This window comes from Diachasma alloeum, unplaced genomic scaffold (genome assembly GCF_001412515.2).
Source record: "Diachasma alloeum isolate Michigan unplaced genomic scaffold, Dall2.0 Dall_scaffold_00198, whole genome shotgun sequence".
In the NCBI taxonomy this organism is placed as follows: Eukaryota; Metazoa; Arthropoda; class Insecta; order Hymenoptera; family Braconidae; genus Diachasma; species Diachasma alloeum.
In genome coordinates, this window is record NW_021680363.1 from 624,474 (window position 1) to 640,713 (window position 16,240).

Below are 16,240 nucleotides of genomic sequence, written 5' to 3' on the forward strand. Positions count from 1 at the left end.
CAACTTTTTCTCCCGACCTCGCCAAAGTGTTCCATAATTTTGTTTTTGCGCGTTCGATATTTTTGTGGGCGACCCACCGCGTGTCGACCCAAGATATCGATTGATTCTTCCCGGAAATCGACCATTCTCGCGAGAAACTCCCCCCAGCGCCATCTCTCTGAAGCCCCCCGAACCCCCACCTTTAAAACGCCGAACCCAACCGAACCTCCCTCCCCTTCCCAAATTACCTCACATATCGTTTATTTCCATTGTTTTCGCGCCTAAATACCGTGAAAAAGGCGGGCTAACTCCTAGACCCGAGCTCGAACCCACAAGTGCGCGAGTGAAGGTGGAACGTGGCAGAATCACATTGAAAGCTCGTAAAAGCCCCATAAACCCATTAACCCCAGGACTCCACGTCCACACTAAATCCGATTCTCCACTGATCCATCCCAGCTGCAATCAGTATATACCCGTATATAAATAATGTCGCAGCCAACAGTCACCTCGTTTTTCCACACGCGCAAACGACAAGCGACTGATGAACTGAAGAACAAAGCCAAAGTCCTCATTCTGGAGCAGGAGCGAACGCGTTCCAAGGGGATTGAGGTTAGTAAACCAGCGAAAGACGCCGAAACCTCCGACTCGTCGAGTCCAAAACTAGTGTTCACATCCGACCCTAAACCAGAGAAGTTAAATTCGGTAGTGAGGAGCATTCAGTTCGATGCTAAGTCATCCCCAAGAGCCAGGATGACAACGAGGGGGAGAGCCACTCGAAGCAGGAAGGGCTCAGCTCAGGAGGGGCAGCAGGACATTCGTGAGTCCTTCCAGAAGATCAACGAAGAGAAGACGAGCAAGAACGTCGTCTTCGAGAAGAAGGGGCTGCTGAGCCCGAGGAAAGCGATATCGACTCCCAACGAGGCTCAGAGTGCCCCTGAGACGAGTGAGGAGCCAGCTGCTGGCTCCACAACCCCCAAGAGCAGTCTGGAGAGGGTTGGGAGGTCCCAGCTGAGTCTTCGTGAGATCAAGGACAGGATCAACAGGTCCTCGAGGCTGGCCGAGCTCAAGGCCTCCATCGACAGGATCAAGAGGTGCGAGGAGAAGCTGGAGAACCTCAGGAAGGACGAGGAGGACAAGGGGATGCCCCCGAAGATCAGGAAGTTCGAGAGGATCGAGCTGGAGGTGCCTGTGAGCCCTCAGAAGGGCATTCGATCCCCTATGAAGACCCCCACCAAGTCCATTAGGTTCTGTCCAGGGGTCAGCCCCCAGAGGAGATTGCTCTTTGAGCCCAAGGAGAAGACGCCCAGCCCTGTCAAGTCGAGCCCAACGAAGGCTCCGGCTTACCAGAGGTATCAGTCCATCGTCGACACTGCGACGCCAGCTCTCACTTTACCCTTCGGCTATCGGTTCCTGGGGGAGGTCTTCAGGTGTATCGACACCGTGGCTGCCATGCTGTTTAACAGGAAGGAGACCATCACCTTCAGGAAGCTCAAGCCTGCTGTTCAGGAGCTGCTGAGGAGGAACTTTACGGTGGAGCATCTGGCGCAGGTGCGGACGGTTTATCCTGGGGCTTTTGCATTGAGCATGGAGAAGATGAGGTCCTTTGGGTCGGCCTCCAAGCAGGAGAAGTACGAACTCGTGCTGACGCCGTTGGTCGAGAGGAAGAGTGGGAGGAACACTCCTGATGGGGAGGATGTCATCAAGTCTGCTGCCGAGATGAGCATGGGGCCCGCGGTGCTCTTGGAGAGGAAGAGGAAGTTCTATAATGCTCTTTTAGGTAGGTGGTTTGGGGGAGGGCTTGAGGGGGTGGAGGTTCTTTGGACTCTTTTCATGAGTTTCATTAATTTTTGGGGATTTTGAAGCTTGAATGGGACATTCATTGAGCTTACGGTGTTGGGAACCCTTCGAATTTTCAGGGTGGATCTGAGTTTAATTTAGAATCAAAAGGTTTATGGAATTTCTGATTCATTTTGGAAAGGAAATTTTTTTTTTGTGCTAGGAGTATTAATAGTGATATTTCAATGACGAATTCTGGAATTTTGTGGGAGCATTGGACATCGCATTCAATTGGATGTTCAATAGATTGAAAATTTCTGAATTTAATTTGGAATGAAACGGTTTACGAAATTTCTTATTCATTTTGGAAAGCAAAAAAATTTTTTTTCGTGCCAGGGGTATTAATAGGTATGTGGTTTGGGGGAGGGTTTGAGGGGGTGGAGGTTCTTTGGACTCTTTTCATGAGAAGTTTCATTAATTTTTGGGGATTTTGAAACTTGAAAGGGGAATTCATTGAGCTTACGGTGTTTGGAACCGTTCGAATTTTCAGGGTGGATCTGAGTTTAATTTAGAATCAAAAGGTTTATGGCATTTCTGATTCATTTTGGAAAGGAAATTTTTTTTTTGTGCTAGGAGTATTAATAGTGATATTTCAATGACGAATTCTGGAATTTTGTGGGAGCATTGGACATCGCATTCAATTGGATGTTCAATAGATTGAAAATTTCTGAATTTAATTTAGAATGAAACGGTTTACGAAATTTCTTATTCATTTTGGAAAGCAAAAAAATTTTTTTTTCGTGCCAGGGGTATTGATAATGATATTCCAATGAGAGCTTGAATTCTAGAGTTGGGGGAGAGAATTGGATATCGCATTCAATTGGATTTTCAATAGATGAAAAATTCAGAACAATAATTGCTGGAATTTTCTTAATTTTCAATAATTTTTGTTGCGATATGGACCTGACAATTCCATATTTGAAGGAATTATCATATCATTTATGGAGCTTGTACTGTTATAAACCCTTTGGAATTTGAGTAATGACTGCATTTGAATTTTAGGATTAGGAATTTGAATTAATTGTAAAATCAAAACGTGTACAGAAGTTTTTATTCATCTTGGAAATTCACTAAAATTGATTTTTTTCATGTCAGGTGATCTTTGATATTTTAATTACAGCTTGAAATCTCGAACTCATTGAGAGCATTAAACATCGCATTCAATTTAATTCTCAATAGATTTCGAATGCAATAATTTTCTGAATTTTCCTCATTTTCAAGAGTCGAATACTCGATAAATTAACTGATTTGTCAGTACCAACATGCATAGAAATTTTCCGTAAATTGGCTGTTCAAAATTTCAAAATTTGTCACTCGAAATTTCAGACACAATTTCCAGAAATAATTGCCAAAAAATAATTATCGTGTCTCCTATCGAAATATTGCTACAAAAAACAACCGAACAATTATGTTTCCCAACTGACAAAAGTCATACTTTATTATTTCAATCATAACATGAATATTCTGTTCACACATCCGTAGCGAAGCGATAAAACGGTTTAAGTCTTAGGCCACAGCAGAGTTTTTTAAGAATATCTGCAGACCTAAGGGAGATAACGAAATTTTTGTGACGACCTTTTTTATAGAACAAATCAAGGACTACAAAAAATGTTTCAACAAAAATTTTGCTATCTCCTTTAGATTCCGAGATATTCATTGAAAACTTGAACGGTTCTAGCGCTTCGCTACCCATATGTGCAATTATCCAGTTGATTGAGTCATACTAATCATCTTGAAATTCCCAGAACGTGTGAAGACCGAACACGAGAAGTTCCTCCTGAACCTGGAGAGCCCCATGGTGATCCCAAAGGAGAAAATAACTCGTTGGCACCCAGAATTCGACGTCGACAATTGTCCAGCGATAGAACAAGCTGAATTACCCCAGCCCCCTAACGTCGAAAAAGCAACATCAGCCCACGACGTTCTCGGTACGTAATAAACAATAACAATGTACCAATAATTGATAAATCCAGGTGACCTGAAAACCCAAATGACAAAAATTTAACCGACTTTCGGGGATGAATCGAGCATTCCGGGTCATGATTTCACAATTGAGACATGCATACGTCAGCAGAATGATAATTCATAAACTCAGACCTGATCAAACACCGACGAGACACTGTTTGTCAATCAAATTACTTTATCGCATCGTCAGAGTCGATGGAAGGTGTATCAATTGTCATATTGAATGCAATTTTCCATCGGTTCGGATCATCTGTTGAGGACATTTGCAGGAATAATATTTAGATCGATATGTTGTCACTGGAGAATGGTTTTCACATTTCTCTGAGCACTTGTCAAACCATCAGGAGAATACGTACGTGTCATTTGGTCAACAGTTGTAATAACATTTGAGAGATTAATGAAGCATTTGTTATTTCAATGATCGTGGAATTTTTCATTGAATTATTATTGTAAACAACTGATTAAATTGGACGAGATTAGTTCACTTCAATTGACGATTATTATATTTAAATTTTTACGAATGTTTTTTGAGTTGAGAAGAGTCTGGAAATTTCTTAATTCAGGGGATAATTCAAACTCGAAGATGATTAAGTCGTTGAGATAAAAAAAATCGTTGGACTGCAATGAATGTTTGTTCAGAATATGTTTCATCGTTTGATGATGTTCTTCGTGTATTTTATGTTTAGAAAAGGCAAAGAGTCTCTTCAACTGCAATACGAGAATGGAGAAAGCCCTTCAGCGTCTGGCTGAGGCGAAGATGACGTCCACCAGTCAAGTTTCATCAAATACTGAAGTGGAGACTCAGACGACTGGTACTAAGAGGCTGGAGGTCACTGTTGATACTCCACCAGCTACTCCACAGACTGAGAAGAAGGCGCTCATCAATCCTGCGCTCAAGGGAATTCCCTTGGCTCTTCTCGAGAAGGTAAAACATCGTCAGAAATTGGAAAATTTCGTTGTGGTTTGATGAATCCTAACGAAATATTTCATCTTCCTGAGCGAAAAACTGTTGAAACTTTCTCTTAAATCATTCGTTATCGAGATAATTGCTCTAAAATACTTCATGAATACATTATGGAATTATTTACATAATATTTCCACGTGTTTAATTCACTTTCTCCAAAAAATCTTCAAACATTACAAAATTAAGGTGTGATTTGATGAAATCTATGAATATACCGGTCGAAATAATATCTTTCATTGAAGAATTTTATCCCCTAAATAAAATTTCTTCATATTTTCTCTTACATCATTCGGTATCGAGATAATTGCCGTTAAAAACTTGACTTTAAGTACTTCGTTGATAAATCATGGGGTTATTTTTATAATTATTTTTTCCAGAAGAACTGTAAAATAGTTCAGACAATATCAACGATATAAAAATTTTAGTCCCATTATCAATTCACTTTTTTCAAAAAATCTTTAAAAATTGCTAAATTTAGTTGTGAATGAATAAAATCTGACGAAAAATTTAACCTCCCTGAATGAAATCTCTCATTATAGATATTTGCTCGTAAACAATTCGTTATCAAGATAATTTCCTTAGAGACCTTGACTTTAAATTTTTAATCAATAAATTATGGGATTATTTTCGTATCTTTTTTCCTAGAAGAATTGTAAAACAGTTCAGACAAGTTTAACAATAGAAAAATGTTATTTAACACGTGTTGAATTCACTTTCTTCAAAAAATCTTCAGGAATTGCAAAATTTAGTTGTGAATTGACGAACCCTGACGAAATATTTAATTTCCCTGAATAAAATCTCTTGATATTCTCCGCTCAACTCATTCAATATTGAAATAATTGCCTTAAAAAACTTGATTTGAAATACTTGGTCAACAAATTATGAGATTATTCCCACAAAAATGTATATAAACAAAATAAAAATTTCACTCACCACATGTTGAATCCAGTTTCCGTTCCTCGATGTACAAATAAGGTAAATTATATCAGGTGTATAGCAACTCAGCCGAGTGAAATTTTTTAATCGTAGGTTCGGGCTAAACAGGCAGCAAAGGCACTGGAGGCAATGACAAGGACACCGAACGAGGACAAAGAGGCAGCTCTGTACGCACGTCTTCCAGAGATGTCGAAAATTCTGAGAAATATTTTTGTAGCTGAGAAGAAGGGAGTTCTGGCCCTCGAGTTTGTCATCCACAAACTCGACAATTCATACAGAACTAAAATGACACCTGGTGAACTCGAGGAGCACATCCAACTCATGTGCAAACTGTTACCCACTTGGGCTAGTATTCATAATGTTAGGAAGACAAATTACCTCAAGATTGCTAAAGACATTGACATTGCCAAGGTCGTGAAACGATTTGAAATCATGGCTAACGATAAAGTTAAAGGGTGATCTCGTATTTCTGTACTTATGTTTATGCATTTAGTTTAATTTGAGCATTCACTCTGCGGTGAATACAGGATTCATTTTTTTTTCATATTTTTGGTTTTTTAAAGTGAGTGTCTGAGACTGACTGCAAGCACGTGTGGAATTTACTCAATCAATTTTTTTATGCACGAAGTTACTTGAGAAAATGTTTAGTTAATTTTTTTCAATTCACTGTAATTATTCCTGAATTTTTGGAAATTCTTTTTTGTTACGACGAGCGATTAATCAACTGGGAAGTTTTTTTTGTATATTGTATTGAGCAGAATAAACTTTTTCATTGTAATTGGATTTTTACATTCATTTATGATTTTTTGTTCATATTTTTGTTTTGAAAGAAAGTTTTTTTGGATGCAAGTGTTTGAGATTGACTGCAGGCACGTGTGGAATTTATTCAATCAATTTTTTTTCATATACGAAATCACTTCAGGACATGTTTAATTAATTCTTTTCAATTACTCAACTGAGAATTTATATTTTTTGTATATTCAGAATAAACTTTTTCATTCTAATGGTAATTTTCAATTCATTTCTGATTTTTTGTTCATATTTTTGTTTTTAAAAAAGTATTTTTCGGATGCAAGTGTCTGAGACTGACTGAAAAATCAACATCTATATACGTTTTTATGAACAAATATCTGTTGAAAAATGCACGTGAAAGGTATATGATTTCTAATAGAAACGGTGCAAAAAACATAAAATTTTCGAATGGAATTCCAACTCCTCTGCGCATGCGCTCAGTCGTTCGCTTCTAGTGAGACGTTTTGTTCCGAAATTGAGGAAAATAAGAGATGAATATTAATTAACTCAGTGTCACTAGTGGATACATATTGTAATAATGTTTATAACCGCTTGGCTATGTGCGAAACCAAAGAGCAAGTGAGTTGAATCATTATTCACACCCCCAAACCTACTTTTCTATTCTCGAAATTGGGATTGAGGTTAGGTTCATATTTACATGATTATTCCCGAGCAAAATATCGCAGAAAATACATCAATAGCATTTTTTACGATATCATTTTTAAAGATAGCTATTATTGTTATGAGGGGCATTATTTCATTGATTGTAGAGAATTATCTGAATTTTTCAGGCTTGCGAACTAGATTAATTTATCCTATTTTATTTCATTTTCTTTCTATTTCCCTCTTCACAATTAGATTAATTCAATTTCATTTATATTTATTCTTATTCTTATTGTATTTATATTTTTTCCTTAAAGTGCACATTTCCCTGGGTAATATTTTTTTTCATCAGCAGGGGAGGGTGGGGTAAAATGGACACTTTTGACTTTTTAAAAAATATTCATAACTCAGAAACAGATNCGAAATCACTTCAGGACATGTTTAATTAATTCTTTTCAATTACTCAACTGAGAATTTATATTTTTTGTATATTCAGAATAAACTTTTTCATTCTAATGGTAATTTTCAATTCATTTCTGATTTTTTGTTCATATTTTTGTTTTTAAAAAAGTATTTTTCGGATGCAAGTGTCTGAGACTGACTGAAAAATCAACATCTATATACGTTTTTATGAACAAATATCTGTTGAAAAATGCACGTGAAAGGTATATGATTTCTAATAGAAACGGTGCAAAAAACATAAAATTTTCGAATGGAATTCCAACTCCTCTGCGCATGCGCTCAGTCGTTCGCTTCTAGTGAGACGTTTTGTTCCGAAATTGAGGAAAATAAGAGATGAATATTAATTAACTCAGTGTCACTAGTGGATACATATTGTAATAATGTTTATAACCGCTTGGCTATGTGCGAAACCAAAGAGCAAGTGAGTTGAATCATTATTCACACCCCCAAACCTACTTTTCTATTCTCGAAATTGGGATTGAGGTTAGGTTCATATTTACATGATTATTCCCGAGCAAAATATCGCAGAAAATACATCAATAGCATTTTTTACGATATCATTTTTAAAGATAGCTATTATTGTTATGAGGGGCATTATTTCATTGATTGTAGAGAATTATCTGAATTTTTCAGGCTTGCGAACTAGATTAATTTATCCTATTTTATTTCATTTTCTTTCTATTTCCCTCTTCACAATTAGATTAATTCAATTTCATTTATATTTATTCTTATTCTTATTGTATTTATATTTTTTCCTTAAAGTGCACATTTCCCTGGGTAATATTTTTTTTCATCAGCAGGGGAGGGTGGGGTAAAATGGACACTTGACTTTTTGAAAAATATTCATAACTCAGAAACAGATTTATCAATTGAGCTCAGTCTAAGCTCATCGCAAAGAGGAATCATTGTTCTTTCAATTCAAAAATAAAATTATTCCATTTCATGAACAATTCAACACGTCATGAATATTTCAAAAAAAGTCAGAAGTGTCCATTTTACCCTACCCTCCCCTACTCCCAATAATAAAAAAGTTAATAAGCAATAATTAATAAAAAAAAAGAGTTGATAACATTTTTTTTACTTGAATTGCGTCAAATAGTCGTTTTTCCACTGTTTCGTTTTGTCCCAATCTTCCCTAATTGTTGAAAAATAAGAGAAGTGTGAACAAGGCATCAATTTTCTAAAAAAGTGACCAATTTCTCAGAAAATCCGAGGAGATCCCTTCATTCTGGAAATCTAGGGGAAATATTTCAATAGCGAAATGGTAAAACGGTACAAGTCAATTTTGACTATTGACCAGTTTTCAATGAATATCTCTGAATATAAGGGAAATAGCAAAATTTTTGTTATAACCTTTTTTGTAGAGCAGATTGAGAGCTACAACAAATGTTATAACAAAAATTTCGCTATCTCCCTTAGATTCGGAAATATCCCTCAAAAACTCAACTTGGAGATGAGTCGACTTAAACCGTTTTACCACTTCGCTACTGATTTATTCCGTTCATTGAACTGAAAAATCTTCGGAAAAATGACCAAAAAATTCTGACAAATATTGACATTTAAGATAATACAGATTCGAGCCCTCAAAAATTATGATTGACATGTAAATTCCGTAAAAGAGTTCTTAACTTCTAGGAGAATTAAGATGGGAAAAAAGTGCCAGAAAATCTAGTGGCTCTCAGGATAAAAAGGTTTATTCTCTAGACCTTTTCAACTGAATAATTTTCCAAATTTCTCTTCAATGAAGAAAAAAGACGGACATTTACCTAGAATTATTTTTCCTAGAAGTGATGGACAACTCCATCTATCCAGTCGCGTCAGAATAACGAGATAAATCCTGCGATAATTTACCGACATCGTTAACAATAAATTGTAATGATTAATAATTTTCTTCTGTTTATTTCTAGATTTGTTTTGGTACTCTGCGAGAGTATGGTGAGTGGACACAAGGTGAATCTCATACGAGAGAGACTTGCAGAGAAAATGGAATTCATGCAATTCGATCCATATGGTAATTTTTTCAGTCATTCTTCCAATTTTTATTTTTATTCTTCATGATAATTAAGTGTTATATATTTGTGATTACCCTGAGAGCAAAAAAGTTGGGCAAAATATTGAAGGGAGTTTACCAATTCATTAACCCAAATCTTATAAGTGAATGATGAATTTTTCGTCAAGCATAACCGAATTTTGTTTAGGGAAAACCAAACAGACCAATGGAATGTCTCTTTTAAGGGTCGAAATATCAATTGATTCGATGCATAATTAAACACATAATACAGTATGAAAAATTCTCAAAGTAAACTTATTTTTCATAGTATTTGGAGGGAAAAAAGATCCTTGAAAGACATCATGAGAGGATTTTTTTAGATTTTTAGTAATTTTCTTCAACAAAGTCTCCCCTTACGGAATTATGGAGAAATGACAATCCTATTTACTAAAGATGAAAGAAACGTGAAGTTGTTTTATATCAAAATATCTCGAAACTGCCTGACCTAAAAATATTTTATAATATTTTTATACATATAAAATAATCGATCTTCTATGCATGAGAAATCTCAGTCCAATAGCTCGCGATTTATAAAACTCATAGTAGTTACCCCTTAAAAATAAAATAAATTGTAAAATAAATTTCACGTGAGTAATCCACAAATAAAAATCAAATTTGGGTTCGAATAAACACTCCCTCACAAATTATTCGAATTAAATAATTCATCTGATTCAATTAAACTCCATCAAATTTCCGTAAAGCATTTCCTCGAGTGCATAAACCCCAAAAATTCATCTTCATAAAAATCCTTTCTCCCCTATTTACAGCCCAAGTGATGGCGTACTACAAAGAACGAAAGAAAATTCGTAGTATAAAAGATTGGAGAGGAGAGAACGCATACACAAAAGGCTACAACGATAAAGAGGTAGGCGAACCAATCCGAAAGATGCAGTAAATAACTTGAAATGTACTGAACATAAAATAAATATCAATTATCGTTACACAAAATTCTTGAAAAAAATAATTCAATGACAAAACCATCGCAGTGAGTCCGTGAAAAATCTCCCTGTCCCCAAAATGTTCACAGAGACGACTCAAGGGGGGAGGGGATAATGCTCAACCGACTGTGTAATTTCAAGTTCACCCTCGTTGCTGCGGGTAAGATAACGAAACCAAAAGTAACGCGATGCGAATAGTTCCTGTGATCTTTCACCGATGAACCACTTGAGAGAACGTTTTAGAGTATTTGAAGATGTCTCTGGGACACTTGCGACAGCATTGTATTCAGCCTTTTGGATTGAATTTTATTTCATTGAATCCACTCCCGACAGTCAGGAACTGCTTCGCATCCCTCGCAGTCGGGTTTGTAGAGGTAACAGTCCATTCCAGGTGGACAGTAATGATTGCGGCAGGGGTTTTCGTGGAGATAGCACGGCCCATAAGCTGAAATTCAGGGGAATTTAAGGTATATTCCTAGAAAACACGTTTTTGTTAAAGATTTTCGTCATATTTTTCATAGATTATGTTTATAATAATCCCCAGCTATTGAAAAATATGTTAACTAGCTGTTACTACACAGTTTAGGAGATAATAAACAATTAAATACGTCCGAACGAGGGTTGTGAGTTCCCCGAACTCGATTTTTCCATTTTATGAGAAAGCGGTTTTTACGATGTTCTTAAGAAACAAATTATTGTTAAATAATAATAATAAGCAAAAATGTTTGCTCTTCGATTCTCAATCTCTGTCATTTATTCTATTCATTCTATCAAAAGACAAGGATAGAAATCGAATTTATGGGCATTCTTCCATTATTCGAAAAAATTTATCGATTTTAAAATTTTCTGAAGACATTGAAAAATTAATTTTTTTAGTTCTTCCCGTCCACTTTTTTGCATTTTTTGAATTTCTTCTCGCTGAAATATTGATATCTCTAATGATTGATATCTCTCTTGAAGAAAGAAAGTGATTCGAAGTTCCCGCCGACATTAAAGAAGAAAAAAATCCATTTTCTAGCCGATTATCCGTGATAAACTGATAAATTCCGAGTGCAGTGAATTCTCATAGTTTCTACATAGTTTCTGTGATATTCGTTTAATAAAAAATCCACCGTAACTTTTTTTGAAGCCAATCTATTCCGCCTACTGTGTCATTAGATTTTTTATAAATGATGATAGCATACATTAAAGATATTACGATAGTAGTAGGGGAAGATGGCGTAAAATGGACACTTTGGACTTTTTTAAAATTACTCGTAACTCAGAAATAAATTTATCAATTGAGCTCAGTTTGGGCTCATTACAAAGCGAAAGAAATGTTCTTTGCATTGAAAAAAATATTATTGAATTTCCTCAACATTTCAAGACGTCATTAACATTTTAAAAAAAGTTGTGTCCATTTTACCCCAACCTCCCCTATATTACGTTACATTTTGCACTATACTACATTATAATACATTGTATTATGTATTATATATGATACATAATGCACATATAACGGTTTATGTAATATAGCACAATATCATATACTTAATGTATGTTATCATTATTATCAGTTTATCATTTTATTTTTTCTATCATGTACATTATATTTTATAATAATATAGTACTCTATTATATATTGTATAATATAATATTGTATCATCGTAATATCTTTAATGTATGCTACCATTTATAAAAAATCTAATGACACAGGACGACGAATAGATTGGCTTCAAAAAACGTTACACTGGATTTTTTATTAAAGGATTAAAAAATCCAATACACTCCTCAAACTTTTCCTACGGAAAACTCGATATTAACTTCAGAAATCTAATACAACACTATTCTCTACCTCTGACATACAGTAAATTCCACGGAGTAGGGCATACGCGCGCGGTCTTATCTACTCAACTCTAAAAAATGGAAATTTCGTGAAAGCATTCCTTCCTTCATTCAAGAAATTAATTAACAAATAATTTCTTATTTGATTCAAACAGTTATTGTTGCCTGCATCAGTAACATAAAAACAGAAAATCTCGATAACTTATGAGAATGAAATAAATTCAGTTACTTAGATTTTTTTCCGGAAATCCACAGGGACTAATTTTTGGGTCTGATTGTCTTGGGATATCGCTTAAATGTTTTTCGTGAGTGTTACGTTTGCTTTACGTCGACGCGTACTTACTATCGGTGCAGATATTATCCCAGCAGCAGCCGCCGCAGCACGCCGCATCATCTATGCACTAAATCAAATGTCAAATTACATTATTATTATTCTCAGGAAAATGAGCACTATTTATTCTTTTTATAACGATGATGCTCATCATTATTATTACTCTTATAGTATTATCAATAATAATCATAAAAAATGAATAAATAAATGAACGAAAATTTTTATAAAAGAATAAATATTATTATAAAGAAAATAAGGAAATAATCACTAACAAAAAGATGAAAACATCGTTCACCTGATGATAATAAACAGCAGCTGTTTTTTAATTATTCAACATTGAGAAATATATTTTAAAAACTTACGTTTTGTCCACGAACTCTGCAGTCTTGGGCAGCAGTCAATCCCATGCCCACCAGGGTAATCAGAAAAATCCCAATCAGAGACATGGCAAAATGCAAGAAATGAAAATGAAGATGAATGTCGCGTGCGTTACCACTCGCTCAAGAACCGACTAATCCAGTCATTCCTCAAATTACCTAATATAAAGGCCGAGGTACCGGTATGGAGACAATTCGACTCGATTTATTCGTCATTAAGCAACCGCGCATCGAACCTGAAGGTCAGCATGTGTCTTTATCATTCCAACGGCACGGAATTATGACAATCATGAAATAACATGCGATAAGGTGGGGACATTCCAGTTACTACAGCTGCTCTAATAGACGGGACGCGGTGAAAATCTCGCGCCAATGGCTGTAGGCGAAATGGGTCGTTTATGGAATGGGGAAAACAGATTTGTGGCTCGACAAATATTTTTGACATAATTTTTTTAGTGATTCGTTGAAAAGTCGTCGTTTAGAGCTTGAGAATTGAGCCTCAACTCGACAAGTTCTTAAGGCTCGTTTTTTGACCTTTTTGCTTTATTCCCTTAAGACCCTTATGACCTTTTAACCCTTAGCCTTGAACGTTCTTAAGGATTGTTTGACCTCGAGACGAGTTGACTCTCAGCGAAGAACAATTCAGGAATTTTCGCTTTACTTTTATTTGAGGATAAAACGATTTTGAGGGTCAAACGACTTTCAACGATTTTTGAAGTTGAGAGTCAAAAGGCCTTGAGGGTCAAACAACCCTTAAAATTACGACCATTCAACCCTCAGCTAAAAATACTTTAGGAAAGTTTTTTTTGGTCCTAGTTGAGGGTCAAATGCTTTTGAGGGTCAAACAACCCTTGAAGGCGTTTGGATTTGAGGGTTAGATAGTTTTACGGGTCAAATAGCCCTTGAAGGCGTTTAGATTACAGGGTCAAATAGTTTTGAGGGTCAAAAAACCCTTGAAGACGTTGGGATTATAGGGTCAAATAATTTTGAGGGTCAAATAACCTTTGAAAAATGTTTGGATTTGAGGGTCAAATAGTTTTGAGCTTGAAACAACCCTTGAAGACTTGGATTTGAGGGTTAAATAGTTTTAAGGGTCAAATAACCCTTGAATACGTTTAGATTCTAGGGTCAAATAGTTTTGAGGGTCAAACAACCGTTGAAGACGTTTGGATTATAGAGTCAAATAGTTTTGAGAGTCAAACAACCATTGAAGACGTCTGGATTTAAGGGTCAAAAACCCGTAAAAAAGGTTTGAATTTGAAGGTCAAATAGTTTTGAGCTTGAAACAACCCTTGAAGACCTTTAGAGTTGAGGGTCAAATAGTTTTAAGGGCCAAGTAACCCTTGAAGACGTTTAGATTATAGGGTCAAATAGTTTTGAGGGGCAAACAACCCTTGAAGACGTTTGAATTATAGGGTGAAATAGCTTTAAGGGTCAAACAACCCTTAAATATTTTGGGAGTGAGGATTAAATGGTTACGAGGATTAAAGAACCCTTCAAGACGTTTTGGATTTGAGGGTTAAATAATTTTGAGGGTCAAACAACCATTGAAGACGTCTGGGTTTGAGGGTCAAATAACCCTTGAAGATATTTGGATTTGAGGCTCAAATAGTTTTGAGCTTGAAACAACCCTTCAAGACCTTTACATTATAGGGTCAAATAGTTTTGAGGGTCATACAACCCTTGAAGACGTTTGGATTATAGGGTGAAATAGCTTTGAGGGTCAAACAGCGCTTGAACGCTTTGGATGTGAGGATTAAATGGTTTTCAGAGTTAGACAACCCTTGAAGACGTTACGGATTTGAGGGTCAGACAACCCTTAGCACGTTGCAGGTTAAGGGTCAATCGGGTCAAAGCAGAGTGATTAGAAAGGTTCATTTGACCCCTATCCCCACACGGCTGCAAGAGCCGACAATTGGACCCTCAACTCAAAACGTCCTTAAGGATCGTTTGATCCTTGCGAGAATTTGACCGTCGCCTGCAAAAGTTCCCAAGGGTCATTTAACCCTTACCATCATTTGACCCTCAAGAGGTTTTTGGCAAACATTTTTCTGATCCTAGGCATATGCTCTTACGCTCAGTCTTCAGATGTTTTTGTTATTAATTCCTATTTTGACAGTTAATTTTTCGGTCTAAATTCCCAGTCAGCGCAATGCGGCAGTACTTCAAATATTTCTGGAATGGGAGCATTATTGCTCTCGCGGATCAGCTCGTCGAGACTCTGCTCGCTTATGGCGGTGAAGACGAGTTGGATTATGGTTTTGGGAAGTCGTACAAGTGGCGGTATTTACCGAGAGGGTTTCAGGAGGCTAAACAAACCGGAAAGCCCATTTTTTTGGTTATTCACAAGACAACGTGTCCGGCTTGCGTCAAACTGAAGGAGAAGTTCAGTAGATCGGTTAAATTAATTGATATGAGTCAACAGTAAGTTCGAATTTGGACACGTACGAAAAAAAAATCATAAAAAAATGTTTTCAATAGAAATGCATTTTAATTGAAGCGAAAATTTTCCGCTTCAATTAGGAATTTTAAATTCGAAAAATTAATGAAACTTTAATTTTCCCAATGACTTAACGCTTCTAAATACAGTTTCGTGATGATCAACATCGAGAGCAGTTCCAATCTCATTCAATCCGACAAGTTCACCCCCGACGGTAAATACGTGCCGCGCATTCTCTTCTTTACCCCAACCGGTGAATTTATCCGAAACGCATACAATCGTCATCCCGATGGAGACCCAGAGCACCGTTACTTCTACAGTTCACCAGTCCAAATAGTCCAAGTCATGCAACAAGTCATCGACAATTCGGGTAGAAATCCTCTCCCGGAGCCGCAGAACCCAGAGGGCAAAGAAATCAGAGGATAAAGTCGAGGATTAAAAGAAACGAGAATAAAAAAAGAAATGTAAAGATAATAGATTTGAGTTTGAGACTTGGTGAAAGGGAGTGGAAGGGAGGTCCAAGGGTGAGGGCCTTCCTTCACTCAACCCTTATTCGTTTAACCGTACGTAGACTCTCGCTCCTCTCTCTTTAGTAAAGCGATTCCCTTTGATCCCGCGGCAAGGAACACAAAGTTGTATTATTTCCACTGCGGTCCTTTCCACGCTTTCAAACGACTCTCTGGAGACTCGCGGAGGCGTAAAACTCGTTCTTCTCTGTCTGTCTCTCCCGTTGTACAACTCGA

General features: G+C 36.5%; 3 protein-coding genes across 4 annotated transcripts; all 3 read left to right on the forward strand.

Annotated features, from left to right (window-relative positions):
* The first annotated feature begins 205 nt into the window (after positions 1 to 205).
* On the forward strand, positions 206 to 6,458 carry LOC107048878 (DNA replication factor Cdt1). Its single transcript, XM_015272318.1, has 4 exons — positions 206 to 1,756; positions 3,561 to 3,743; positions 4,467 to 4,705; positions 5,774 to 6,458. The coding sequence occupies exons 1-4, from the start codon at positions 466 to 468 to the stop codon at positions 6,137 to 6,139; spliced, it is 2,079 nt and encodes a 692-aa protein (XP_015127804.1). The 5' UTR covers positions 206 to 465; the 3' UTR covers positions 6,140 to 6,458.
* Positions 6,459 to 6,916: 458 nt separating this feature from the next.
* On the forward strand, positions 6,917 to 10,535 carry LOC107048933 (39S ribosomal protein L33, mitochondrial). 2 transcript variants are annotated; one of them, XM_015272383.1, is made up of 3 exons: positions 6,917 to 7,051; positions 9,445 to 9,548; positions 10,355 to 10,535. In XM_015272383.1, exons 1-3 carry the CDS (start codon positions 7,011 to 7,013, stop codon positions 10,480 to 10,482), a joined length of 273 nt encoding a protein of 90 aa, XP_015127869.1. In that variant the 5' UTR covers positions 6,917 to 7,010; the 3' UTR covers positions 10,483 to 10,535. The 2 variants fall into 2 exon arrangements, with proteins under 2 accessions (XP_015127869.1, XP_015127868.1); XM_015272382.1 differs by lacking the exon at positions 6,917 to 7,051 and adding an exon at positions 7,824 to 7,958.
* Positions 10,536 to 15,209: 4,674 nt separating this feature from the next.
* Positions 15,210 to 15,924, forward strand: LOC107048947 (thioredoxin domain-containing protein 12). The gene is made up of 2 exons (XM_015272403.1): positions 15,210 to 15,481; positions 15,647 to 15,924. The coding sequence occupies exons 1-2, from the start codon at positions 15,210 to 15,212 to the stop codon at positions 15,921 to 15,923; spliced, it is 549 nt and encodes a 182-aa protein (XP_015127889.1). The 3' UTR covers position 15,924.
* The last annotated feature ends 316 nt before the right edge of the window (positions 15,925 to 16,240 follow it).